Source organism: Clytia hemisphaerica, unplaced genomic scaffold (assembly GCF_902728285.1).
Source record: "Clytia hemisphaerica strain Z4C2 unplaced genomic scaffold, Clytia hemisphaerica genome assembly, whole genome shotgun sequence".
Classification (NCBI taxonomy): Eukaryota; Metazoa; Cnidaria; class Hydrozoa; order Leptothecata; family Clytiidae; genus Clytia; species Clytia hemisphaerica.
In genome coordinates, this window is record NW_027104390.1 from 410,687 (window position 1) to 437,074 (window position 26,388).

General features: G+C 35.6%; 2 protein-coding genes across 2 annotated transcripts in view; both read right to left on the reverse strand.

Annotated features, from left to right (window-relative positions):
- Positions 1 to 26,140, reverse strand: part of LOC136819842 (girdin-like) — a 36,676-nt gene extending 10,536 nt beyond the window's left edge. The window contains exons 1-41 of the mRNA XM_067076082.1: positions 25,978 to 26,140; positions 25,324 to 25,406; positions 24,349 to 24,460; positions 23,600 to 23,669; positions 23,091 to 23,149; positions 22,706 to 22,789; positions 22,447 to 22,511; positions 22,016 to 22,091; positions 21,826 to 21,882; positions 21,459 to 21,568; positions 20,904 to 20,985; positions 20,538 to 20,609; positions 20,272 to 20,358; positions 19,796 to 20,019; positions 19,289 to 19,353; positions 18,668 to 18,701; positions 18,357 to 18,525; positions 15,494 to 15,693; positions 15,129 to 15,236; positions 14,687 to 14,770; positions 13,706 to 13,789; positions 13,500 to 13,583; positions 13,179 to 13,274; positions 12,808 to 12,942; positions 9,660 to 9,743; positions 9,059 to 9,166; positions 8,357 to 8,440; positions 8,138 to 8,260; positions 7,620 to 7,703; positions 7,175 to 7,267; positions 6,741 to 6,824; positions 6,400 to 6,534; positions 5,959 to 6,042; positions 5,098 to 5,190; positions 3,309 to 3,401; positions 2,561 to 2,653; positions 2,184 to 2,279; positions 1,838 to 1,921; positions 1,562 to 1,624; positions 972 to 1,055; positions 364 to 762 (exon numbers count right to left, since the gene is read on the reverse strand). Coding sequence (XP_066932183.1) covers positions 364 to 762; positions 972 to 1,055; positions 1,562 to 1,624; positions 1,838 to 1,921; positions 2,184 to 2,279; positions 2,561 to 2,653; positions 3,309 to 3,401; positions 5,098 to 5,190; positions 5,959 to 6,042; positions 6,400 to 6,534; positions 6,741 to 6,824; positions 7,175 to 7,267; positions 7,620 to 7,703; positions 8,138 to 8,260; positions 8,357 to 8,440; positions 9,059 to 9,166; positions 9,660 to 9,743; positions 12,808 to 12,942; positions 13,179 to 13,274; positions 13,500 to 13,583; positions 13,706 to 13,789; positions 14,687 to 14,770; positions 15,129 to 15,236; positions 15,494 to 15,693; positions 18,357 to 18,525; positions 18,668 to 18,701; positions 19,289 to 19,353; positions 19,796 to 20,019; positions 20,272 to 20,358; positions 20,538 to 20,609; positions 20,904 to 20,985; positions 21,459 to 21,568; positions 21,826 to 21,882; positions 22,016 to 22,091; positions 22,447 to 22,511; positions 22,706 to 22,789; positions 23,091 to 23,149; positions 23,600 to 23,669; positions 24,349 to 24,460; positions 25,324 to 25,406; positions 25,978 to 26,013 — 4,160 coding nt within the window. The 5' untranslated portion in view covers positions 26,014 to 26,140. The remainder of the gene's footprint in view (positions 1 to 363; positions 763 to 971; positions 1,056 to 1,561; positions 1,625 to 1,837; positions 1,922 to 2,183; positions 2,280 to 2,560; positions 2,654 to 3,308; positions 3,402 to 5,097; positions 5,191 to 5,958; positions 6,043 to 6,399; positions 6,535 to 6,740; positions 6,825 to 7,174; positions 7,268 to 7,619; positions 7,704 to 8,137; positions 8,261 to 8,356; positions 8,441 to 9,058; positions 9,167 to 9,659; positions 9,744 to 12,807; positions 12,943 to 13,178; positions 13,275 to 13,499; positions 13,584 to 13,705; positions 13,790 to 14,686; positions 14,771 to 15,128; positions 15,237 to 15,493; positions 15,694 to 18,356; positions 18,526 to 18,667; positions 18,702 to 19,288; positions 19,354 to 19,795; positions 20,020 to 20,271; positions 20,359 to 20,537; positions 20,610 to 20,903; positions 20,986 to 21,458; positions 21,569 to 21,825; positions 21,883 to 22,015; positions 22,092 to 22,446; positions 22,512 to 22,705; positions 22,790 to 23,090; positions 23,150 to 23,599; positions 23,670 to 24,348; positions 24,461 to 25,323; positions 25,407 to 25,977) is intronic.
- LOC136819716 (uncharacterized) lies at positions 10,573 to 12,076 on the reverse strand. The gene is made up of 2 exons (XM_067075962.1): positions 11,741 to 12,076; positions 10,573 to 11,561 (listed from the first exon to the last, which is right to left on the reverse strand). The coding sequence occupies exons 1-2, from the start codon at positions 11,802 to 11,804 to the stop codon at positions 10,732 to 10,734; spliced, it is 894 nt and encodes a 297-aa protein (XP_066932063.1). The 5' UTR covers positions 11,805 to 12,076; the 3' UTR covers positions 10,573 to 10,731.
- Positions 26,141 to 26,388: the final 248 nt, after the last annotated feature.

Below are 26,388 nucleotides of genomic sequence, written 5' to 3' on the forward strand. Positions count from 1 at the left end.
AAATGTATCAATCTATTCTACTCCCCTCCAAACAGATGAACGAATCTTAAAATTAAAGTTACGATTTGTGTAAACACCCCATACAACATAATTAAAGTATAAAATCGCAAAATGTCTATTTCCCAGAGGAGAGATACAGAGGCAATAAAACCAGACTGTATTGGGTGGCTCTTCTACCCGGGAGCTGGGGTAGGATCAAATAACTATTTTGTATGTTTCTCTTCACTGTCTTACTCTTACTCAAGAGTTCATTTATTTCCCGACAAAAAGCAACAACAACAGGCAAAACACAATAATCTTGTACACCGTGTGTGTTATTGGAGGATATTTATGATATGTTTAGAAGAATGGGTGAATTTATACCTTTTCTCAATGTCGATAATTTCTTGATTTTTAGCAATCAATTGCTCTTCTAGTTCGTCCATCTTCAGTTTATTGCGTTCGATAATTCGATCTTTAGTGCTACAGTCACTTGTCGCTTTTTCTAGACTAGTTTCCACATCTTGCAATGATCTCTCCATAGCTTTCAAATTCTCTTCTTGCTTTTTCACACTTTGATCGAGACGATTATTCAAAGCTAGCGTTTTTTCTAGCCGGTCCTGAACTTCCAGGATAACAAGTTCTTTATCCTCGATGGCTTCATTATTGGATGATTGAGTTGACTTCAATCTCTTTCTCAATGAAATTACTTCATCGTCTCTCTTGCGAAGGTCATCCATAAGGCGTTGGTGTTCTTTGTAAGTATCTTGCAGCTCCTCTAGCCTGAAGAGTTTGTAGATCAAACAATAAAATACAGTTAATTCGAACTGGAACGGGAAGTCTAAACTTGTTTGAATTACAGAGAGATTCTAATAATACAATTTTGAATAAGCGAGAGTCTACTGTACGAACAATCTCTTATCACGGGCCATTTTATCCAAATTTAAGCTTAACTATAATCACAAAATGTATTGAAAAAGAACAATTCATACCTGGCTTCCATTTCAGCAAGTTTCTGATCTTTTTCTTCACTGCTCATATCCAATGTTTGATATTTGGTCATCGTGCCTTCAAGTCTGAAGTTAACGGTTAAGTAATTCACTAATCAATTACTCGCAAAGAATGAAACCAAAAAATTTCAGTTTTACCTATTATATACGTGAAGGTTTACCTCGTTTTTTGCGTACCATTTTCCCATAGTGTAGCCCGTTTTTATAGACTGGGTGGCGCGATTAATGGTGATATGCTTTTGCTTAGTTGTTTTTGGAAGATAAAAACAGTATGCAGCAATGTTTTTATTTGAGAATAAGGGATTGCAAATCTGTTATTGATGTTTGTTTGTTTCTCATATAGCTTATATCTTAGCTTATATGGATTATATCTTTCAACTCCAATTAGTTTTATTGTTTTGGATTTTTAACATTTTCTCTCAAAATGGCGACCTCGCCAAACGCTCCTTTAGTCTACTTCACTCGAAATTTATCAAAAAGTTCAGCCAAAAGTAGACTCTAGTCTACTATGTAACTTATCAGAGTGTGGCGTGGAGGTGAAGTTTTCGTAGAAAGAAAGACAATTTTCTTACTTTGATTGTAGGTCTTTCATTTTATCTTCGTGTGCTTTTCTTTCTGAAGCATATTCGTTTAATCTATTGGAAGTAGAATAAAATTTGCGTAAAACATATCCACGAGCAGATACATAAGCTCGAACTCCTATCAATATCTGCGAAGTTCAATACCTTTGAAATATAGTAGAAATGTGAGAGAATTAGTTGGTTAAAGGGATAGATTCTTTTGAGTAGCTGAGAAGTTCAAATTTCTATATTGTGACTGGTCACATCACCAGTTACTCCAGAACTTACTTGGATTCGAGATTGACGATCTTTTGTTCTCTTCTCATGATGGACATTTGGCGTTTGACTTTACCTTCGCTTAATTGTTGATTTCTTGAAAGAAACAAGAAAGAATTAGCAAAATAAAGTTAAAAAGCAAAGAAGTCTCATCTAAGTGATTCAGGACTGATAGGGAGGTAATCAACTACACCATCACTATAATATCAAGATTTCGGCTGAATTTTTAGACATATTACTTGCAATGTCTAGTCAACGTGTAGAATGAAATGATCTCAAATTATCATTGTATTTGTATTTGTATTTGTTGATAATAAGGATAAGTTTTTTGATGGTGGGCTGAATAACTAGATCTTACTGTTCGCTGAGCTTCATCAGTTCTTTCTCGATATTTTGCTTCATCTTTTCGTTGGCTTGCTCAACTTGGTGAATCTTGTGCTCCAAATCTTGATTCCTGAATTATAAAAAAAAAAGAGTTGAATCCTGGCGAATGAAAGAAAAGTAAACAATAAGATAGGGTTAAGATGGAATTCCATAGTAATCAGGAAGTTATGACAGAAATGACTCGCCAAAATAATGCGAGAATCTGCTCAACAGAGCAAATAATTTATAATTTCTCCGGATTGCAGCGATCATTCTTAAGAATCAAAATGGTGATCATTATTCGAAAAGGACGGAATATATGCTCTGTCTCGATTACATTCAAATAATTATAAACGAATCATGATGTTTCACCTTTCTTGGATTGTATTAATTCGTTCTTCTTTCAATTTGACTTGTTGGTTCAAACGTTCGTTCATTTTTACTGCATCCTCAAGATCATCGATCCTAGAAGATAAAAATATATACTTTAGGCGTACAAACTTTCGCGAGCAGAAACTTTCGCGAGGACGAAAAATCGCGAAATTCACGACATTTACTTTCGCGAATTTAACGGAAAAATATAATTCGCGAGCATAAACTTTTGCGAATCAAGACGTAAAATCGAGAATTTCACACGAAAAAATGGCTTAGAGACACAAATACTTCTTGGGTTGGCTTGAAACATTTGTCCTTTGACTTATTAGTCTTTTAGCAGGCTAAAAAGTGCCATAAAACTTACATTTTATTCAAAGTTTGAAGTTTAACAGATTTTCTATTTTGTCGAAAATTTTTCGCGAGCATAAACTTTCGCGAATGGCCCTTCCTAGAATTTTTAAAGACATTTACTTTCGCGAAAAGGACCAAAATTCGCGAAAATCGCGAAAGTTTCTGCTCGCGAAAGTTTCTACGCCTAAAGTAATTCCTCGAAGTCTAGACAGATCGCATTACCAACGACTAGCACAATTTCATCGCACGCTAAGTGTAGATAGATAGATAGAGCCGATATGTAGGATTTCGATTATTTTCACTAAGTTACATTAAGTAAGACTATGTTGACTTCTTGTAGTTGGACATCCCTTCCTGTATTAATGTTAGCCAGAGCCAAGATTCCTTTACTTACCTTTGTTCAAGGGAGATGATCTTGTCATCTTTGGCCTCAAGATTTTCTTTTAATCGAGAATTGTTTCGTGAAACATCCGCCATTTTGTCAAGTCTAAAATATCATGTGTTTACACCAATTATAAAGTGAGTTCAAACCAATGTTTTGATGAATATATCAGATATCCACAATCATCCACTAAATATTTGAGACAAAGGGGAGTTCCCGGTGTAATTTTGAACACCACAATTGATTTTTAAGCGCCTTAAACTACAGTTGGAAAGTAGAGTTTTAACACTGAGTTTTCACATGAGATGTAAGACTTAGGACCTTAGGATCTCAGGATTTAAAAGCTCAAATTTACTCGAATGAGGCTTGGAATATAGCCTAGAAGCTACCAAACCCCTCTAAAATCGAAATATTCAATGGTAGATAGTGGAAGTGCTAAAATAGCAATTCTCGCCCGATCTTTAAATTCTGAAAAACGTTAAAATACACCAAAATCTCAGTATATTTCGAGGGTGATTGTAGCTAGGACGCCCTTTTATGTAACGCAGAAAGTGATGTTTTCGCAAAAAGTGGTCTCTTTAGGGGGAGTTTCTAATCATCGACCAGAAATGGCGACCACGACCGGCGACCAGATAAATTTGAATGATCGAGTTTATCTGCTCTCTTCACCGTAGAGAATGTTTCAATCAAGTCCTCAGAATACTAAAGAGTGACCTTTGAAGTAACCAGTCATTTTCTTGACAAAGTGACACTATTTGACAAAAATATTGACTGGGTCATTAAGTATGATGTTTGTAAGCTTTGTTACACCAAATATTTTAATTATGCTGAATGAGATGCCTTTAGTATGAATAGATAGAACTTGTCAGTAGGAAAATATTGGGAAGGCCAGTTTTAGAGATCTAATCAATTATTCTATTGTCTTTATGCTGACAAAATGACCAATTTCGACAGAAATAACAATCTGATGATGAAATACAAAGCTTCTCAAATCATTTTCAAAAAATGTTGTGCCACTAACTATTTTGATGTTGATAATACAAAAAGATAGAAATTGACACAATAATCAAGCTCCATGAGCGTCGAAATGGTTACTTTATGTATTTACCACGTAGCTTTAAATAGATAAGACAGGGGTGAGCTTACTCTTCAATATGATATATATTTTCAATAATTAGGAGAAACACTCTATGTTGGAGAAAGGGAAAAAAGTCGATAACCCAAATTTATCTGGTCGCTGGTCGTGGTCGCCGGTCGTGGTCGTTATTTCTGGTCGACGTTTAGAAACTCCCCTCTTTAGGGTTTTCTCTCTTTTGTATATCTTATTTGAGCCTTCTTTTTCTTTTCAGGCCGAGTATGTATAGCGTGGCTCTTTTTGTATTTTTTCTCGTCTGAGTTTAGCTTTGGGCTTTCCCAGAAAAAAAAATTGAATATGGGGGTGGAGGATAAACATTTCTTGGAAATTTACCACACCCACACCCCCGGACATTGTGACTTTTGACCCCCGGACAGCAGGTCTAACCCCCTGATAAGCATCGGTTGACCCCGATTGGACATTCAAAATTATCCTCAAACAGGGCGAAATTACCCCCAAACAAAGCAAATTTACCCCCCGGACAAGTTAAATTTTGTATATTTTTCACTATCCCCCGGACACTATAACCTCCATCCCCTATGTATTTTCTGGAAGAGAAATGTTACGCTAATTTATTTTCTTAAAATTATTGAAAGAATATCATTGTCTGTAGAAGTGAAAACGTTTAGAGCGATAAAAGATGCTGTGAATTATGAAGGGACTTACTTATCCTCTAGTTCACACATTTTCGACTGTTTCATTTCCAAAGCTAAATTTAATTTCTCGTTTTTCGTTTCAAGCTCTTCCATTTTATCAACACTGAAAGAAATAAACCATTCATTAAACTCTCCAAGAAGAGTCCTTACTATTATCACTATACACAATCATGGACAAAAGGTTTGTAGACTTCTGCAATATTTTTGCAAAATACTTCAATATCGATCAAAAACAAGTTCCCAAGAGGTTCTGGGTGCTTTCCAAAGTCATTCAAAGCTGTTCAAAGTCTTTGAAAGTCATCCACTGCAGTCTAACCACAAGGGCTTGATTAATTGGCTTACACCAGTATCAAAACGCTGATTTTTTGCTTGTGGTTCCCTCAAAAGCAATTCAAAAGCAATGCAACGACTTCGAAAGTGTTTTTCTTAACTTCCCTCCTTTTTCAGACACATTGAAGAGTCATTTTGCTCTATTTCTCATCATTTTTCACTGAAATTTCATTTGTCTACAACTTTTTGTCCATGATTGCAGTGAACTCTCACTTATTCGAATCCCTCTATAATTCGATATTTTTTCAGTTCCCGTCAAGGAAAAACCCTTTTAGAATAATTTCTATAATTTTGATCTCTCTGTAATTCGAACAAACAATATTCCCCATTCGAATTCGAATTAGCGAAAGTTAACTGTATATTCGACATCCAACGGTAAAGCTACAACGCCAAATTAAATTTTTAGCGGGTTCGAAGGTAAAGCCAACTCGTGTATAACAATATGCTCTACCTTTAAAAGTATTTTGATTTGATTTATTGATGAATAAATTTAAAGCACTACAGTAAAGCACTTCATTACCGAAAAGTCAAACATTCCTACCTATTTTCAAGTTCTACGATTTTTCCTTCCTTTAACTTCAAAGCATGTTTCAATTTCTTGATCTTTCCCTCGTTTTCTGATAACCTGAAAAATGAAGATATGTTGATTTGAAGAATTGGTAGCCAGTAAAAGTTCATAAACACCCATAAACAATTGTTTATCAAGCGATATAGAAGGCTTGGAAATAGAATTAGCTAAGTTATGACAATATCAAAACGTTGGGGAGTAAAAAATGTTTATTACCTTATAAGGGAAAAAGTAGTTAAAGATATTTCTCAACCTTCTCAACCCGCAAAAATCGAGGACGGTAAAAGTGCTTGTTTACCGTCGTCCTCAGCTGATCAGGATTTAGGCAAATGATAAGCTATGCGCCTCCGTCGCAGAATAACATACATACATGAACTTGTTATTGCAGCCTTCAAAAGCACTTTCACAACTTACTGGTTTTCAAGGTCAGCCATTGTTTCTTCATGTTCATACATAGTGTTTTGTAAAGAAGAAATCTTATTGTCTTTTATTTCGATCAGTTTACTTAAACTGCTTTGATCTGTTATTGATGCTTCTAAGGTGCCCAAGCTGAAAGTATTGAAAATGGAAAGTTTCAATATCAATTTGATTGGCCGTCGTCCCACATAAGAAAGCTTTAAAATTTGTCAACTTGAAGCAAAAACTACTAAAAAGCGCTTCAAATTCACCAGTCTAAACTTAAAAATCTTAATTCTATTTTTGTGGTTATCATCGCATATTGTATAAACTAGACAGAAACTAGTTACAAGGCTTACTTTTCCGTCGCAGATTCATATTCACTTTGTTTTTGAGCCATTGTTCGTTCTAAACGCATTTTCTCGTTCTCCAAACTATCCAGGCTAAAAAAGAAACAGATCCGCAAAATTAAATCTACGGGAAATGCTCCAAATTCCAAAAGCTGATTAATTCGTGCAAATAAATCTTGAAATTTTGGCGATAATTGATACGCTTAAAGTGATTAAAAGGGTATAAAGATTAAGTTTTAATAAGGCGGTGGTTACACGTACCCTTGGTGAAATTAATCCCGGGATGAAATTTGCCTCAGTTCAGTCTATAAAAAACACTGTTTCTGTATAGACATATTACCCCAACCCCCGGGTTGAGTTATTTTTCCCATTTTATCCAGGGGTGAATTTCGTGTAACCACCGCCTAAGAATGCTCTATCTTTCGAATTGATGATGTACTTACTTCATTTCAAGTTCCAGAATCTTCTTCGATCGTTCATCAAGAAGTTTGGAAAGGCGTTCTTTCTGATGACATAAATCGTCATATTCGTGAAGTCTAAAACCACGAGTAATTCAGAATATATATATAAACCGGATGCGAAGATGGCTTGAATCTTAGGTTTAGAATACGTGTAACTTTAGGTTAAAACGATATTAAGGTTAAAACTAACAATTTGACAGTGGTGTATTTTTTTACGGTTAGAAGTTAATGACAGTTCGAGATGAATCTCACTTTCTTCATATATTATGATAAAATTATAGAACTTTCAGGCTAGATGAGGTGCGAGTGATACAATGACAATCGTTGACTTGCTAAGCTACTTAGATTGTGATGCAGCTCATTGTATACTAAAAGTGGAAGAAGAAGGATAACTATTCTGTCTAAATGTTAAACGGGGAGTGATTACTTCTGTTCCATGGCTTCAATTTTATCATCTTTGTGTTGAAGAGTGCGTTTGGTTTTGTTAAGTGTGTTATTCAATTCTTCTAACCTGCAATAGTGGGAAGGTGTATATGTAAAGTTGTATCGTAGTAAACTGTGTATATAACGCCAAGGAAATGAAATTCTAAGTTTTTGACTCTTATAACCTGCAAAAGTGGGAAAATGTATATGTAGTTAAAAGTTTATAATGCCAAGGAAATGTCCTTTGATACTAAAATTACTTGTGAAGGTTATATATTTATTGCAGTGTAACTGGGAACAGAATTTAAAGGTTGAGTTTTGAAAATGTCTTCGCTGTTTAAGAACTATACACAAGTAGAAAACCTGACTTTATAATAAGATCGTTTCTTCGAAAAACAGTTCATAGCATTTCTTAGCGTAAACATAACAAAAATGGCTATTTTCGTGGATAAAAGATAACCCATTAAAGTGCACGCTAAAGTTGTTTGTAGTAAATGAAAATTTTTTCCATTTTTCCCTTACTTGACTTCAATTTCATCGATATGTCCTTCTCGCTCAGTCAGCTGTTTGTTTAGAACTTTGACTCGATCATCCAACATTTGTTTGTCTTTTTCAACCATGTCACGTGACTCGTTTTCTTTCATACTGAAAAATGAAGTGATATTGTTTAATCACGCAAAAGGGTTATTTTCCTGTTTTTCCACGAAATGTTGGTTATGATAATGGTACTACTATGTTTACCTTTCTTCAAGAGATTGTATGCGTTCCATTTTCTCACGCTTTTCAGCTTTCAATTTGCTGTTTTTCTCCATCAACTCCTCAACTCTAGAAAGAATAACAGATTTATGTGTAGATTATCTTTGAAGGGCAGGTATGTATATTGCATCAACTAGCTATTTTCAATACCTACAATCGGCGCCGAAATATATTGGCACTATTTTAACGTTTTTCAGAATTTAAAGATCGGGCGAGAAATGCAGTTTGAGTACTTCCAATTTGTTTCATTGGATTTTTCGATTTAAGAGGGGTTAAGTGGCTTACAGGCTATATTCTCAGCCTTATTGGAACATTTTTGAGCTTTTAGATCCCGAGATCCTAAGGTCTTAAGTCTTAAATCTCATGTTAAAGCTCAGAGTTAAAACTCTACTTTCCAACTGTACTTTAAAGCACTTAAAAACCACTTGCGGTTTTGAAATTTGAGGGAATTCCCCTTTAGTGCCAAATATTACGGTGGGGATTGTAGTTATTATAGGCTGCTGTCCACTAACGGATTCTTGTTTCTTTTACTACCTGCGGTTTTGTAAAGGTCTGTAATTCAGACTGTGGTTACTACTGATTTCGAGTCTACTTTATTCCAATTAGAGGAGATAGAGATGAAGTTATCCGACTTCAAAATTCATTGGAAGTGTATGACCGATGAGTTTCAAGAAATATTTTTCTTACTTTTTCTCGAGTTCAGTGATATCAGTACCTCTACCATCCAGAGATTTCATAAGGAGAGCGATTCTTTCTGATTGTTTACTGTTGGCTGTCATTGTCAACTCGTCAACACTGGATCGAAAATGAAATGGACAAATTTTGATTATTCTACTGTTCTAAATTATTTTAGAACCTGTTAATTGGTAATAACGGCCCCTAACTAAATCTTTTATGGTTTTAAGGGTCTTAAATCTAAATGCTGATTCAAAGTTCGACTCAGCAAGGTGAATTCACGGAATATCGTTATTGATTTCCTCGGAGTGAAATCTTTTGGGATTAACGGTTCTTTTGCCATTCATGATTGCGAAGGGTAGTTCATTGATTTTCTCAGAGTAAATTTTCTTGGAGTTAGCAACTCTCTTCCCGTTTATAGCGATTAAAAGATATCTCAAATTGTGACGTGTGACGTATACCACACTAAGGGGGAAGATTTTTCCTAGTTCTAGGAATTAATTACCCTTTGACGTCGAATCCTTGTCGCTTGTACCGAACTTACCCCTGAAGGTTAATCTAAAGGAAGTACCCTTTTTTGGTAGTCGTTTCTTAAAAGGTTAGATTTACTTACCTGGATTCTAAAGCGAGTATCTTTTCATCCTTTAGTTTGATGGAATGTTCCAGCTTCATGCAGTTATTCTTCGCTTTTGCGTAACTGAAAGAAAAAAATTATTTATATGTTTGTCAAGGGAAATTTATCTTAATCGAGAAATTCTAGGCCAAGGAAAATTTTGCCTCCAAAACCAGTTAATGCGAACAATTAGGATCCAACCCATGTTTTCCAATAAATCTTACTTCACCAATGCCATAATATTTGGTAATTGACACTTGTTTTTGAATGTTGTTATTAATCATTGTGATTATAATTTCTAACTACAGCAGTTCGATTTTCAAGGGGACTAAATTATTTCTCTTTCGAATTAGAGAAAATTATAGGAGAGTACTTTTTAGACTTTAGCAGTTTGTGTCACTAACTCAATCGGGAAGATTCTTCCGAAATGGGAAAAACCTTCCCGAACGGGAAATTAACTTAACACCCAAACTGGTAATGAATGGGTAAGAGTTAAAAAACGGACTTCCAGATCGGGAAGAAGCGGTAAGTTTCCCGTTTGGGAAGCTTACGCAGTTTTTTCACAATTTAACAAGATTTCTACGGCAAAGTTTATTTTTCTTTCGGTGAAAAACCTTAAAATTTGATGCTTTTTCACCTCCAAAAAGTTTCAACTTTCGCCGGTCATCGTACAGCTTCGCCGAAGATTCAGTCAATTTTCAACTTCTCAAAGAGGAAGAATCTTCCCAAACGGGTAGAAAAAAATAGAGTAAGTTCTTCCCATTTCGGAAGAATCTTCGACCGATCGATCGACTTAGTGGCAAAAGCTGTTTAGGATGGGTTGATGGGATGAATGAGCAACATTGGAAAAGTAATAAAAAATGGAAACACCAAAATATTTGAAAAAAAACATCCAGAAGATCTTTAAAAATTCCATACAATAAACTATTTACAAAGAAGGACACTTAAACTATAACAATCATAAATAAGTATTATATTCTACATCGTAGATTCTAATTTTTGTTAGTTATTTCATAACTCGTTTCTCTTGGTTTATCTGAGTATTTCATACAATATGTTTCTAACATGTTGTCTACATACTTGTGTCACCTCTATTAGGTAGAAACTTATATCTCTCTCCTCGTTTGTGAGGTACACGTGGTGGAAGCTGAAGACGTTGGCTACGCTTACTGGCAATTCTCCGATTCCAATGGAGGCCTCCTCCTTCAAGCTCGTACCACGGTAATGTATCCCTTTTTCCTCTTTTACCAAAAGGATTAACTTGCCATTGAAGAGAAGAGCCTTCAGATCCAATGTCGAACCAAGGCTTTGTATTTCTTTTACTGTTACTGTTTTTAATCTTGAGTTCTTTCTTCGAGTTGTCTTTTTTACCAAAGCGACTTGCCCATTGAAGGGACATACCCTTGGGACCAACAATGTTGTCGCGTGCGTGTCTCTTCCCATTCATCATTACAAAGGGTAGGTCATTGATTTCCACGGAGTGAAGCCTTTTGGAATTAACTTTTCTTTTCCCTTTCATGATTGCGAAGGGTAGTTCATTGATTTTCTCAGAGTAAATTTTCTTGGAGTTAGCAGTTCTCTTCCCGTTTATCATGGCAAATGGTGGTTCATTGTATTTGTCGGAGTGAAACACCTCAAAATTAATATCTCTTCTCCCGAACTGAAGCCATGGTCTTGGTTCATCCTTTCTGCCAGCGCGCATCCAAGGTCCTCTATGATTCGCAAATGAAAGTGGTCTGCTATCACCAAAGAGTTCAAAATGCCATTGGTTTTTCTCCGTGTCACTTGCAGTGACGTCCTCTCTTTTTGTATTACGCCACGCAGAAAGTTTGGTAGCGATACCCTGTTTGCATTCCGAGGTTTCACCATTACGTAAAGATATGATCGATCCTTCAACTTGTCCTGTATTAAAGAGATGGGATAAATTGATTAAAGTTTAATGTTCAGACAATGTTCAGGAAGTTCAAGTGAGTTCATGAATTGTTAGAAAATTCTTTGAATTGTTTGAAAAACCTTTTTTGAAAACAATCTTCTTAAGCTTAAAAAATGTAAGAAACTAATTTAAAGAACGCTCAACATACCGTTATAACAAGCAGCGCTAACTTGTTGTAGAAGAACCATCCAAAAAGCAAGGATGAGCAGCATGGTCCAATCTTTGACCCGTATCTCCTTCTATAGTATCAAACCCCAACCAAACTAACAACGCGTCATCGGTTTGGTCCCTTATATACCGTGTGCCCAATCAATATATTAATTTCCCCATCAAATCATTTCCAAAGAAGACGAATTAATCTTTGATGTTCTTTAAACTTTTGAGGGCTCTTTCATTCAATTATTATTCAAGATTACATTATCAGCGTGAGAAAATTCAAGAAATTGATACTTTCACCTTTTTACCACAGTGCTGTGGTGCACCTGCATATCATTTATAAATTGTAACATGAAATATCAATTATGAATGAAAAAACACAGTGAGCTCTCAGGATTGGATAAGAGAGTTTAAAAGCTTAAAATCTTCCACAAGAAAGCTGTGTAGTGAACGTCAAATGGATTTTGATACAAGCTTTGTTAATTTTTATTAACACTAAGGTATTTAGAGAGTTTTTGAAGAAACTTTGTATCTCGCTATTGTTTTGTTTCGAATATTCACACGCTCCATATACAGTATCAAGAAATTAAAACTAGTTTATTGCTATTCTCATAACAGATCATCCATTCTACGCATACCACGCTCTACACGCTCATATAGCGAATGTGACCTGGTTGTTCAGCCAAAACATTCAAAACCGCGTTATTTTTGCTTGAAAACAAAAGCGAAAGTTTTTTATTGGCGCTTGATTTTGGTGACATTGTTTTGCTTTAGCCAATCAGCATGCTCAATATGTCATTTAATATTCATCCCAAAACTGGATTAAAAGATCAAAGCGGTGCGCCAACCTGGGCAGTTTCTCTTACGGAGCCATGGCCTTTAGAGTGTATACATGTAAGGGTGAAGTAATCAGAATCTGCTTGGAGATTAGTTTATTTTGTATATTGCCTCCATTGCAAGATTCATAGTGAGATTTATTTGTCCACTCACATATCTACCCCTTCCAGAACACTCAAAGACATGCCCATGTAACTTCCGAAGAACACAATGATAACTTACTCGACTTCAAGATCTCTGTGTCTAGCCTCGAATGTTTGTACTTCATCTTCAAGGCTAGTGATTTTCTGTTCTTTTATTTTGAGATGTTCTTCAGTTTTCTTGAAATTCTTTTCCAGCTCATCGTGATCAAATAGCCTGAGAGTTAAAAGACATACTATATTTTATCTACCATACTTAGTATCTACGTATGGTAGATACTAAGCTTGAGTTATGCTTTCACTTAGGATTCTAATTTGTTTTAAATTTGATGAACGTTGACGACCTATGAATTAGCAGATTCTTGATCGACCCAATGTTTGGTTAAAGTTTGACCAGTAGGTCATAAGAACCTTCAATCAGTCACAACAAATTAAAGAGCGACAGTAGCCAACCTCGTTTCCAGCTCACTAATTCGTTGCAACTTAAGTTCCAGACTCTTGTTGATTTTCTTCGTGTCTTCATTCGCCGAACTCAAAAGATGTTCAACCCTAAAGACAAAATCATGCGTAGATAAAACAATCAGGTTCCGTTTATGACAAGATAATCATCTTAATCTTCTTTTAATGTGTTCCTACAGGGATACTGTGCCATATCTGCTGAAAAGATGTTGTTTTAACGATGATTTCGATGTTCCTCAAATCTGATGCAAGAAAAAAACTATTTTTATCATTTTCAGGGGTTGCCTTATAAAGGCGAAAAATCTAAAAAAATACCTTTCTTCAAGAGCCGTTACTTTATCACTTTGTAAAAGCGCATTTTGTTGCAATGTTTTATTTTCCGTCGCTTTTTGTTCGATTCTAGAAAAACAAAAATAGCCACGATATACATTTAAGCGCTGGCAAATGGTATCTACTCGATGATTTCTTTTCAAAAAACCAGAGGCTGTTATATAGAATGAGATAAAGTAAACCACACATACTTTCTTTCGAGAGAAGAAATGTCTTTTTCACGATCTTGAAGTTGTTCTTCCACTTTCTGCCCATACGTTTCAACGTCTTTGATTCTGAAACGATTCGAATCGATATATAGAATCGATATTTAACATGGATAGCCCAGTTAATATAGGACTATAGGTAGTCTGTTTTTATGGGATTCTCTGCCAGATATCTATTAACTAAACGAAACGTTGCGGGGATTTGAACCTGGAAAGCCTGGTTTCTATTCAGACGCTGGCGGCTTGTCCATTCGGCACTTCTTAAATTCGTATGAAGGGAAGAATTATTCTTCACGATTAATACACCATTTTGACCGTAGTCGCCCGGCCAGGCGCGTGTCACTTTATTTTTTAATTTACCACCCTAACCTCGATCCAATCCTTTTTTTACACTTTTTCTACCGTCTTTAGGCGCGAAAAAAAGACTGGGACGGTTTGAGGGTGGTAAAACGGTCAAAATAATGCTCGCGCGATAATTGGCGGCTACGGTCAAAAAGGTGTATTCCCTAAAATCATCTTTTGATACTTCTTTTAAGCAAGAATCCAATAATGAAAATAAGGTTGCACAGTGTACAGTCTTTAACTCGAACCCGTACGGGGGACAAAAATTTGTTCGAGTTAAAGAGATTTCAATGTAGTAAGATTTATAAACGATGGAGTAAGGTTCATAAATATTGTCAACTGAAGGGAAGAGCAAACTTGTTCGAGACATTGGAGTTCAATTTGAAGAGACTGTACTGTATATATTTGAAGTCGATTGATGGACAACGAACCCGGATATGTGTAGTTTATAAAAAAGTATTTAGGCAGGGATCGAAGACTAAATAAGCTGAAAAACCTAACAGTTCAATGCAGATGATTGGAGATAACCCTGGATAACCTAGTTGTTAAGCAATCTACGATCCGTAATGCTTTTCTTCTTTACCTTAAATAATCTCAACGATCCTGAAAATCTTTCTTTTATACCTTCGTTGTAATTGGTCGGCTTCCTCCGTTTTTTGTGTAAGTTTAGTTGTCAATTTAGCGTTCGTTTTTGTCGTCTCTTTCACTCTGTAGAACATAGAATATTAAAAGGTTAAATATTTTGATCTGGAAAGGTTAAGAACATACAAGATCAGCACAAAACAAAACAATATTCTTAAAATTTTGAAAATTTACCCTTTCACTTCGAATAGGTCGAAAAACCGGGCACTACACAGCTATACCATAGGTTTTAAAGTTTTCAAGAGCTTTTATAAAAATAACTCTCCAAGGGAATATTCTAGTACTATCATAGCCATAGGTATATGCTGTCATGCGACTTGGAAATTTCAAGCTTGCAAAAAATTTCAGAAAAAGATTTAACTCTTTTTTATGCACTGTGAGCTTAAAACCTTAGTTTTCGAATCAATTTGCAAATAGTACTTACTGTTTTTCGAGAGAAACATTTACAGCCGTAGATTTATATTCTTCTCGAGGAGACATGGAAACAAGTGAGGATTTATTCTCTGCGTGACCGTTCGATAAGCCAATCGCTCTGAAAGAAAAATTAATTTGAATAATGAGATGCTTTCTCGGAGTGGCCCATTTATGAATTCAATTACAAACAGCATTTAAATATTTGAGAGCAAGCAATACAAAGCGTGGAAAGTCTGGGTTCGAAAATACCTGAAGTCGTTGCATGAACATCCTTACATACCAGAAGGTTGACCTTATGAATTCATCACCAAACCCAATAAAAAGCCTACCACGCCGCTAAGCGTTAGTAAGTATATGAAATCTCGTGCAACTTACATGGCGTCCTGCAGTGTTTTGGTATCGATGATGACACCACGCTCTGCCAGCTCCTTCGTCAATGTTTCAAGCTCTCCTGTCGTTTTGTCGAGGTCCGATTTACGTTTATTGAGCGTCCCTTGGAGATTTTTAATGTTGTCTGATTGTGAACCAATGACGACCGATAGATGACGATTGTTGTCTTTCTCGGACAGGAGACTCTATTGGGTTAACGATATAATGAGCAGTTACTATGGTGTTGTTAGAATGTGACTGATTAAAGTGCAACAGTTTTTGTGCAGTGACTCATGTGTGCAGTGAGTACGTTGGATCAGTTTAAGTGTTTTTTGATATTTCACTGTGCGGAGTCGTTTGTGTGTCAAAAAAAACAACGAGTGTCCGTGCATTTGTATTATAGAATTCGTTGAGTTCCAATTTGCTGATGGGTGTGACGTGTGCCAGAGAAATTTTGTTATGCAGTCAACTGTGCAAGTCTTGTTATCTTCAAGAAAGTTCTCAAAACGCTCAAAGAGAGACATTAACTACATTGAGTAGCGCTGAGTGTAGAATCAACTAAACTGTCAAAAAGAAGTGAATCTGGATAACTAAGTAAAAGGCCCGTAAAGAATTATTTTATCTGTCGGCCGATGATGGCTCTTTTTAACGGGAACTTACTGCGAAGTGTTTTAGTTACGTGTTTCAGAGTAGTTGTTGCTGTATCAGTTCAAAAAATCTGAAAGTGCGTTTATGGTTGAATGGTGGACTGGATAAAAATAATAATCGGATGAATGGTGATTTTGTGTGAAGGGTGTTGTGAGAAAGCGTGTTGTGAGAAAGCGTGTTGTAAGCAAACGTGTTGTGTGAAAAATCGTGTGTGTGTGTGTTCCTAATGCTGTAGAGGGAGGCTGGGGGGTAATCGGGCTAGATTTATTTGTATGAGAACTTGCATATAAAGGGCTGACGGAAAAGTTACTTTCTCGGGGACTGAAAATGCGTTCAACTCGAGGGTAGGATAGGAGGAGTTGTAGGTAAAGGGAAAGGGGTAGATATAATACATGCATGGCTTTATACTTTAATATTTGGAGTCTTTGACAATATAGTTTCTTCATGTATGACGAGAGCCTGTATATTGGGGTAAAAAGAAAGAACATGAAAAATAATTATTATTTTTAAATACGTCAAAGTGTTCAGTGTGTCTAAGAAATGACCAGCGTTTATGACCTCTCAGACACTGTAGTGTATTTTGCATAAACGCTGAGAGACTTATCTGTCGCCAAATTTTTACACTAAATCGCAAAAAGCCATGGTTCCTTCTCAACGAGCATCATGCTATATGCAAGCACATAGTCAAGCCAGTACTAATATATAAATACCAAGTAATTTCAACTTTATGCAGATCATTTAATATGTAAACGCATAGTCTAGGAGCTATCTCTATCTGGACAATACAAAAAAACAATTGAAACACCGAGGAACCAATACGCAAGATCTTACCTCGATTGAATTCATTGAATAGCGATTATAGTAGTTAGTAGTGGTTAGTAGAACATCAGTGGTCAGTAGCGTGAGTTAATTGTAAGTGTGAGCAACCGTGAAGATTCCGTTCGTACAATTGTCAAGTTACGTTAATGTGTTGTTAAAAGAAAGGTCTGTAAAACTGCCACCTCAGTCGAGGGATTCTCAAATTTTAGGGAATAGATTTTACGGGTTGGTTTTTGTTATACAATTGAAACGGGTAAAGATGAAAAGTTTACAGACCTTTCCTTTCAGTAATGTCATGTCAAGAACAGGAAGACAAAGTATTAGTAATAAATGCAACAAAATTTTCTTTTTTTTTACAAAATTCACACTAATTAAGAAATAAGTAACTATGATTAAAAATACCTCAAATATTTATTAAAAAATCAAAATATTAGTAATATTTACAAAAAATAAAAAACTGAAATATGCATTTTATTAAAATAGCTATCAGTGATAAGCTTTTTATAGTAATTCAATATTCAAAATTCAGGATACCAAGACCACTAACGGTACCCCATAATGCAACAAAAATATAAAAATTATATAAAGAATAATATGTAAATATTGTCTTCCTGTCCGTCTGTCTGTGTGTCTTGTAATTCGTCAAAAAAAGTTAAGTAACGTAAGTCAATTAGTCAAAGGTGGTTAGTAAGTAATTTCAGAATATTTGTAGGGTCTTCTTTCTTACCTGCCTGCACGAGAAAGAAAAAATTTGCTTTTGAGACAACTCAACTAAATTCGAGCGAGGAGAAAATCTTGAACAGATGCAGACAGGAAGACAGAAAAAATCTACAAATATTCTTAATTTTAGTAATAAAATCATGAAAATATAAATTTACCTTATTACACTTATATATAAACTAACCAAGTATGTAGAGCGGTACAATTTAATAATGCGAAAGACAGGTTCTACAAAAATTACCTTTTGTTAAACGGTTGTTTTTAACGCAAGCGTAACCAATTCGTGTTAATGGCTTGAGTAGTTTTATAAGTATAATATTGGTATGTCCTTAAAAAATTTAGTTGTTGAAGGAAAAGTCATCGTGGTATAAAAGTTTCCAATAAAATCGTCATTAATTCCGATGAAAGAATTCACTTTATTAGAATTTAATTAGTGTATGTGCGTTTGGTCAATTAAATAAAATTAAGGAAAAAAAAGAGGGAAAAAGGCATTAGTTTCATTAGTTGGAATGTATATGCGTTAAACGGGTGTTAAAAACAAACTCTAAAACCAGTCCTTTTTAGAACGTAAGACGGATTCAACAAAAGCCACGGGTAAAATCCCTATCCATGGTCAAACTTTAACAATGAAGACAAGAGTGACAGTTACTGCTATAATGACAGCAATTATGATCGCACTTACCTTAGTCAACTTCGATATCATTGTCTTGTATTCAAAAATATTATCTGACAATGCACGGTTTTCTTCCTCTAGTTGACGAGCTCTGCTATCAGGTGTTGAAGTGCGAAGATTCTCGATAAGGTTGATCAGGTGTTTGTTTTCACGTTCCAGGCGCATGAAATCGGTAGATCTGTGATGAGAAATAAAGTTTTAATTCCCTTATAATAATGTTGGTGTCTTTACATTTAGAATTTGAAGTTCAATTGACCCTTCTTTGAATTACCTTTCGACACGCGCGTTTAACATACAAACCACATTAAAGCAATACTTACTGGCTGTATTCCATCATCAATGGCATATTCAAACCTAGAAAGTCAAAGAAAAATTGAAAGCGTAACGCATTGTCAAATCCGATCGTTCGAACCATTGAGTTTAATTTCTCTATACCTTTATGTTTTCATGCAGAGTGTGATCTGATCCTTAAAATGCAAAAATGAAAACATCAGGGGGGGACCTAAATTTGGCGGGGGGACCTACAACCCCAGTCGGAGCCATGTAGAGTAGACCTTTCACAGGCAAGAAAAGTGAAGCCATTTATTTCCCATCCAAAACGCGCCTAGAGCGCGCCGTAATCATGACGATGGATTGTATGTATCTAGCGATTCCTTTGTTTTTGACGACTGCATCTTTCGAAATCTAGCGATAGATTTTAGTTTCAACCTGGCGTTTGTGTGAAAACAACGCGCGGGCGTTCTGGATGGGAAATAAGTAGTTTCATTTCCCATCCGGGAGTCTGGAGTCTAGCCCTTCGGGGTTGAAAGTCAATGTTTAAGTCAATGTCTCCCGTTTAAACATATGCAGCTTTCGATTATTTGGAATTTGAGCAAAACGAATGAATGTATAAAAAGTGAAGTGAACCAATGGTCGTACAAAAACGATTTTTTGTTACGTACCATCTCCGTCTTTCTGTAGTCTCAAACCATCCAACTCTGCATTCATCACAGAACAAGCTGACAGTCTGCGTACAAATAGAAATTGGAAAATCGATAAATCATAATATTCTGGGACGCACGAAAGTTTTGAGGAGATAAATAGCAAAAAGGAAAAATACAGTGGCGTGACGATCTAGGCTAGAAGCGTGGCCATAAATATTGGAATTTTCTTCTATGAACTACCACTAGCTCCTTCCCTTCTTCCCTCCCTCATTGTTGATAAGCAACAGGAGCAAATCAGAGCTCAATAATGGGGGAGGGGGAGGAAAGGCACTTTAGTACCAGTATATATACTACAAAAGCTGAAAAAGATGTTTGTTCCAATTGTTTATGGCCAGGATTGTAGATCAGAGAAAACCTTGTATATTTCCATTATTCGGGAAAAAAGACTTCAGCCTTGAAAACTCACAATATAAGCTCCTATATTGATTTTCAAAAAAAGAGAATCTCAAATAAAAAAGAGCTTACGTTTCTTGTTTTTCCATTGATAGCTTAGCAACCTCGTCAACGAGATCTCTTATCCTCTTTTGATCGTCTTCTCGTTCCTCCATCAAGACTTTCACTTGAGAATACAAACGAGAATTCTCCTCTTCTAAGCGAGTGAATCGAGTAATCTTGGAACTCGATCCTGCAACTCTCTCTTCTAGGATGAGTTTACTTTCGTACAAGAAATCTGACTGCTCCTTGATCTCCTATAGACAGGAATGATACGATGTGAAAGAAAACATTTTTAAAAACAAGGAGACAGACTGGCAGATTTTTTACGAATTAAATTCCGATAAGATGTAAAGAAGTAAAAGATTTTTTATCTAACTCAATCCGATTGGGTAATTTTCTCCTACACAGAATATATCGACCTCAGTTTTTAACAGCCTAGACATCTTTTTGGTTCTTATAAATAAAAAATGGTTAGTTTTAAATTCAATTTTATAATAAGAACAAACCTCGTATTTATTCTTATAGTATTCCATATCTCGTATCTTTTCCTTCAATTTCACATTTTCTGCTTGGTATTTCGCATTTTGCTCGATCTAAAATTAGTAAGAGAAACCAAATGAAATACATGAAATCAAATTTATCGAGTTGAGTGAATTTTTCGCCATGTCGAGTTTAATATTCGACCGTGATTGGTTCATTACGAGTACTATAACGATGTAATAATTTTGTGTATGATCGTTTCATTGTGCGATTTAGAGATCTGAATATTTACCTCAGCTTTTAGGATGTCGAGTTCATCACGGTAAGATTTTGCCCAAGCTGCTTCATTTACAAGTTGCTTATTCTATAATATGACAAAGCAAAATCACAATAAGAATCTCAAGAAGTAAACACAATTGATTAATTTCTTATCATTTCATCAGCTATTAATAAACTTATTATTACCATTTCGAAAAGATTTTTTCTTTGACAATTTTCTTTTTTTTACCAGGGAAATATCTTTATTTTTGTCTGCGGAAGAGGGAGGTGGGGGCTCAAGGCTACTTGCCCCACCCTCAAGATTCACAAAGAGTTAAGATATCGATGGGATAGAAAGACAAAGGTCAGCACTGTACTGCATGTAGGTAAAACAACAAACCTCTAATCGAACATTATCCAATTGTCGTTTACAATTATCCAAGTCTTCCTTCAGTTCATTGATGTACGCGTTACGATCGTCTCTGAAGATTTTAATAAAGTCGCATCAAATATCTGGACATGTCTCATTTAGTTTCACAGACACTAAATATATCAACTAAATTTCAATCTCTAGTTTGCCGTTGACAAAAGGTCCAATCTCAAAATTATTGCCTGAGAAAACGAAGAATTTTTATGTTTGCCTGAGCATGAATTTTTTATAGATTGACCCTGTTTCATATAGATGGAACCCTCCTCACTATACAAAATGGGCCTATCTCAAATTTTAAGCTAGCTAGACAAAAAAAATCTTAGCTTTCCCAGACACTAATTTTGTGATTGGCTCTTTTGATTTGTCAACGGCGAGTCAAAGATATTGAGAAATGTTAAGTACTCGCTAAGTAAGAAAAACGGACGGTGGAGGGTAAAATGGCGAGGTCAATGGAAAAAAGGTCCTTTCAAGCTCAACCGGCTAGATCTACTTTTCAGACTCGAAAATGTTAGAAGTTTAACTTACAGATCAGCCTGAATACTTTGTAGTCTTTGACGGTTAGCCTGCAGTATATTGGTGGATCTAAAGCTAGTTTTGGGAATAAGTGGATTGCGTGGACGAAACCTCGGTGATTCCTGAAATTTAATATGAAGTCAATTGTGAGAAGAACTCGAACGAAAAAGTGTTTTAGACTAAATTTCCACCAGGAAATAGAATTCTAACGCTAAGACTCTTTGCAACATGTTACGATACAAAAGAAAATACAAGGTTTGAACCGTGCTAAATGAGTTGTTTAACGTACATATCTATTTCCTAATTACTTAACAACCTGCATTTTTGGGGCGCCCATCCATCAGAGAGAGACAATAATTGAAACATGAAGGGAGCTCACCTCAAAAGAATCATTATGTTCATCGTTTTCTTGAAGCAACGCCAAATCTAATATCGTCTGCCGATTGAAAAAGAAGAAATTTAGTTCAGTCTTTAATAATAATGTTAAAACTTCAGCATATCTCACAATTTTCTAAAGTAACTTCACTTAATCCTGGAATATTGAAAAACTCAAAACAAGGCGCACTCACCTCAACATATTCATCGGTCTGTTCCAACACTTTTTGAAGTTGATAGTACAAGCTCTCCGCCAATGTCACAAGATTCCTGTTGAAAGTACCGTATTACTTAGATTCAACGGGGGGGGGGGGGTCGTTTACTAAATTTCTTAGTTTTTAGAAGGGGCGTTTATTCGAGTGGTGTTTGAAAGAAGGGTTGTTTATTAAATAACTTATAATTAAGGTCAATTTAATCAATTGAATAGGAACTTCGTTTTGCCTTTATATATTGTTTGAATACACAGATAGGATATAACATTTTTTGGAAATTTATCCCCCGGACATTATGACTTATAACCATACGGACAGCGGATCTAACCCCCTTGACAATATTTACGGACATGTAAAACATGTACGGACATTTTCTGGAAGAGCCAAACCCGTAGAAAAGGAATTATACTTACTGCTGCGGCATTTCACTGAGCTCGCTCACTCGATATGGTATAACATTTTCTTGGTTTTCTGTGATCTGCAAGAAAATTATTGAAAATTCTTTATTCATCAGTGGTGCTGACAGTACTGATATTCTGCATGAGTTTTGATAAACTTGGCTTTAAATATCAGCTTCGTTATCGTCGCCTTGAATACCCCCATTAATCAAACTTATCATACTTCTCTCTTGTCACACACTTCGACTTGGAAAAGAAAGCGAAAGAAAAATACCTCTTGGATAGAAGCGACGAGTCCTCGTTGAATTTGTACATCCATTTCGGTGATGTGTTCGATGAACTCTTCCTTTCGATCGCACTAATGAGAAGATAAAAGATCTGGGATAAAAGTGCTGAAACGCAACCCACTCTATCCTTATGGAGAAACAAGATAATGCTCTGCTTTCATATTCATAGAGAGGCCGCATTAGGGAGAAGAAAGTGAGGAGTCAAGAAATTACAAATGAAATCATGCTGGTATATATCTTATTATATGCTTGCGAAGTTATAAAGACTATCAAACAAAAATAGGAGAAAAAACTCTCAAACGTAACTAAAAATTTATTTTCAATACTGTTGAAATAAAATGGTGGCTGAAATATGTTGAACTATCACCGTACCTGAACTGCGCAACCAAGTATGAGAAGCAAAATGGTTGTCATTTCCTTCCGACTCAATTCTAAAATAATATCGGGAAATGTTTCATTTGACATGAAAGAGAAAGAGAAGTATTCTTCGTCGCTGAATTTAAATGAAATTTAGGAAGATTTTGTTACGGATTAGAATTGAGTTTCCCTTGTAGCTCCAGTCCATACCGAGGCGTTTTTTATACGGTTTATACGGCTTTCTTGTCATGGTGAATTATCTGATACAATTTCAGTGATAATGAGGTCGAAAGTAAGTTTCTATTTTGACTTTACTCGACTTGAAAGGGATTGGGGGAACACCAATTTTTATACAAATACAGTCCATATTGATATAGTAAAGACGTTGTAATGATATACAACGAAAAAGTAAGCGACGACTTTCGTTAGCTCTGATATAGGGGTACAATAAACTTGATTTAGGGATGATCACGACATAATCTGAGCAGTATATTAAACTCCATGTATCAAAATCAAATGCTGACCTGTTTCAGGCTCCTTGGCAACCGTTAAAATGTCTGGCATCTTCATGATAATCAACTGCTGTAATTTTACCTGAAAGTTTCGAAGAGAAAATCATCGATGAGTAAAAGTAAACATTAGAATCGAAAAGTAGCGTTATAGGGTTTACCCACTGACCTTTATATACCCTGGACCAAGTTACTCAATCCCGGCCTACCAAAAATCTTTGATCGGAGATTTTTGAAATTGGTACCCTAATGGCGGCACTACTCAATAGCGGTGAAAATGCATCGAGAGCGATAGATCTACTTTTCCTCGAATACATTGGTCAAAAGGAAGATGAAGCAACTCCCTCGGCGCGATCTAACGTAACGGTTGAAAAAAGTTGAAATGTGTTCAACTTTTTTTTCGAGCGCGCGCTACATTCTCGTCACATAATCTTTTTTCCAAGCAAAAAGGATTGAAGCCAAAAAGTGCGATCACAGCGCGCGCAAGTGGAGACCGGCCTTTAGACGTTAATTTTTAACATTGCAATGGCTTCTTCTCGTGTACCAATTCCAAAAAAGATAGGAAATAGGAAATAGCCTGGTCCAGGGAATGTAAAGGTCAGTGGGTTTATCTTTGTGAAACCTGCGACGGAATGTTATCAACCTCAGCCCAATATTCTTTTGACTTGTTTGGTGATTTATTTTTTTGTTATGATGAGCAACAATTTTTGATCGTCAATTATAGAATGTGATGAGAAGCATGATGGGACTAAGCTAAAACTTACCTGATAAAACTTTTTGATACAATGCAAAATTTCGACGAGATTTTGTGCTTTGGTTGCCGTATCATTGATCAAGGTTTGTTGGATACGAATATTGTTGAACACAACAGGATCACTAAAGATAGAAATCATCAATTATTTCAAAAACAATACACCTTTGCATAAATTACTTCACGAACATCACTTGCCTCGTTTTCAAACAATTACTACGGTGATTATGTCTCTTGAGACATTAAATAATTTTTTTATGAAAAGAAAGTAGTTTAAGTAAAATCCTCTGGGAGTTGATCACCATGGCAATAATTTCAACACGAGGCAAGTGATGTTCGTGACCTAATTTATTGAAAGGTCTACTCCTAAGAAAATTGTCAATATAATTTGCTCAGAACCTAAACGCTTCCATTAACTTTGAAATACTAAATAACGGACACTTATCCGTTTCCCTGATAGTGTCCGCTAATTAGAGGTACCAGATACAAGACCATTTATAGTCTGTACCATCCTAAAAGCCCACGCAAGATATTAATTTGTTTTTTTGAAAAATCTTTCCCTGTGTCGAACTTCGTGTGGCTTTCACGTGAAGAAGTTTGGTACAGGCTAGTTGTGTCAAGGCGTGAAACCACTTGGGTTTGGATTGTTGTGCAAAGCGGACATATACACTTGCACTGAATGCTTTCGCAAATTATCTTATTTATTACACAAATATTACTAGGCAAGTATTTAACGGCCTTGAAATTTGCACGATCTGAAATTAACACGAATTTTTCTGCTTTCTAATTTTAATTAAGGGGTTTTTTATTAACACGAAATTTTTCAATTCCTGTTAATAAAATGACTAGTAATATTCGTGTAATAAGGTATAATATATCGTCAGTACCAAACTAACTCGCATATATAGAAAGAATACTGTAAATACCGGACAAAGCAGTTGATCATACAAATTTGTATAAATTATCGTCAAAAACTAGTATAACTTACATTAACTTTAAAACAGTACTTAGAGCAATACCATTCGAAAGCTCCGCATTTGATGTAATTGGGCCATCCAAATAAGATTGGAGCTAAGGAAAACAGGTGGTAGTTAATAACAAAAGAGTCTCTTTACCTCGAATCTCTATTTGAATGTCTCCTTAACTCGAACAAGTTTTCTCGCCCCTTCAGTTAACAATGCCTTATAAACCTTACTCCATAGCTCGAAATTTCCATAACTCGAACAGATTTGTGTTGCTCATAGTGCGTGTTCTAGTTATAGAGACACAATGCAGGCTTCGATTCAGTTAAGAATTCATGGAACGAAAATTCTATAAAACGCAATTTGTCACTTAATGAGGCCCCACAAGGGGTTAAAGCTATCTTTTGAATGATATAGAAACGAGGCACGACTCTGGCTGACAAAGTAGAATGAATAATAGATTTTCTCAAGATTTGTGCTCGCTCGGCGCAAAAGGGATAAAAAATTGTTCTTTCTTTTTTTTAAATGCGGTGTGGGCAAATGGTAGGAGATACATAAAATTATGTCCTTTAGGACTGTAAAATATTTTGCGAGAGAGATATTTAAGATATGATTGGTACAGGGATCTTTCTGGATCTTTTTGTTTTTTATAAAAGTAAACTAAAAAGCATCATACTCACCCAAACTACCAATGGCTCCTTGTTAAACTCCACCATTTTGAATTTCTTTATTTATCGTTTCCAATTGATGATTCGTGTGAAGAGCAACAATATTAGAAAAATGTTCATCTTTAGGGTAGATATTAAATTAAGGCAAATTTTCTTCAAGTTTCATTTTGTGCCTTCTTGTGGTCCCTACGTTTTTTTTTCTATGATGTTTATTTTTTCTGAAAGACAAAAGATAAGCAGTTTTCTAAAGAATTTTCGAATTGTAATATCAACAAGAGCTCATTATATACTAGTGTAGTGAAACGATGGTTTATGAAAGTTTGAGATCAATTCATCATCGCCGTATTTTATACACTCAAGCTTGTTTGGGCTACAAATGCTTTAAACTAGAGATGAATTATCAAAAATTAAAGGGTAAAATTC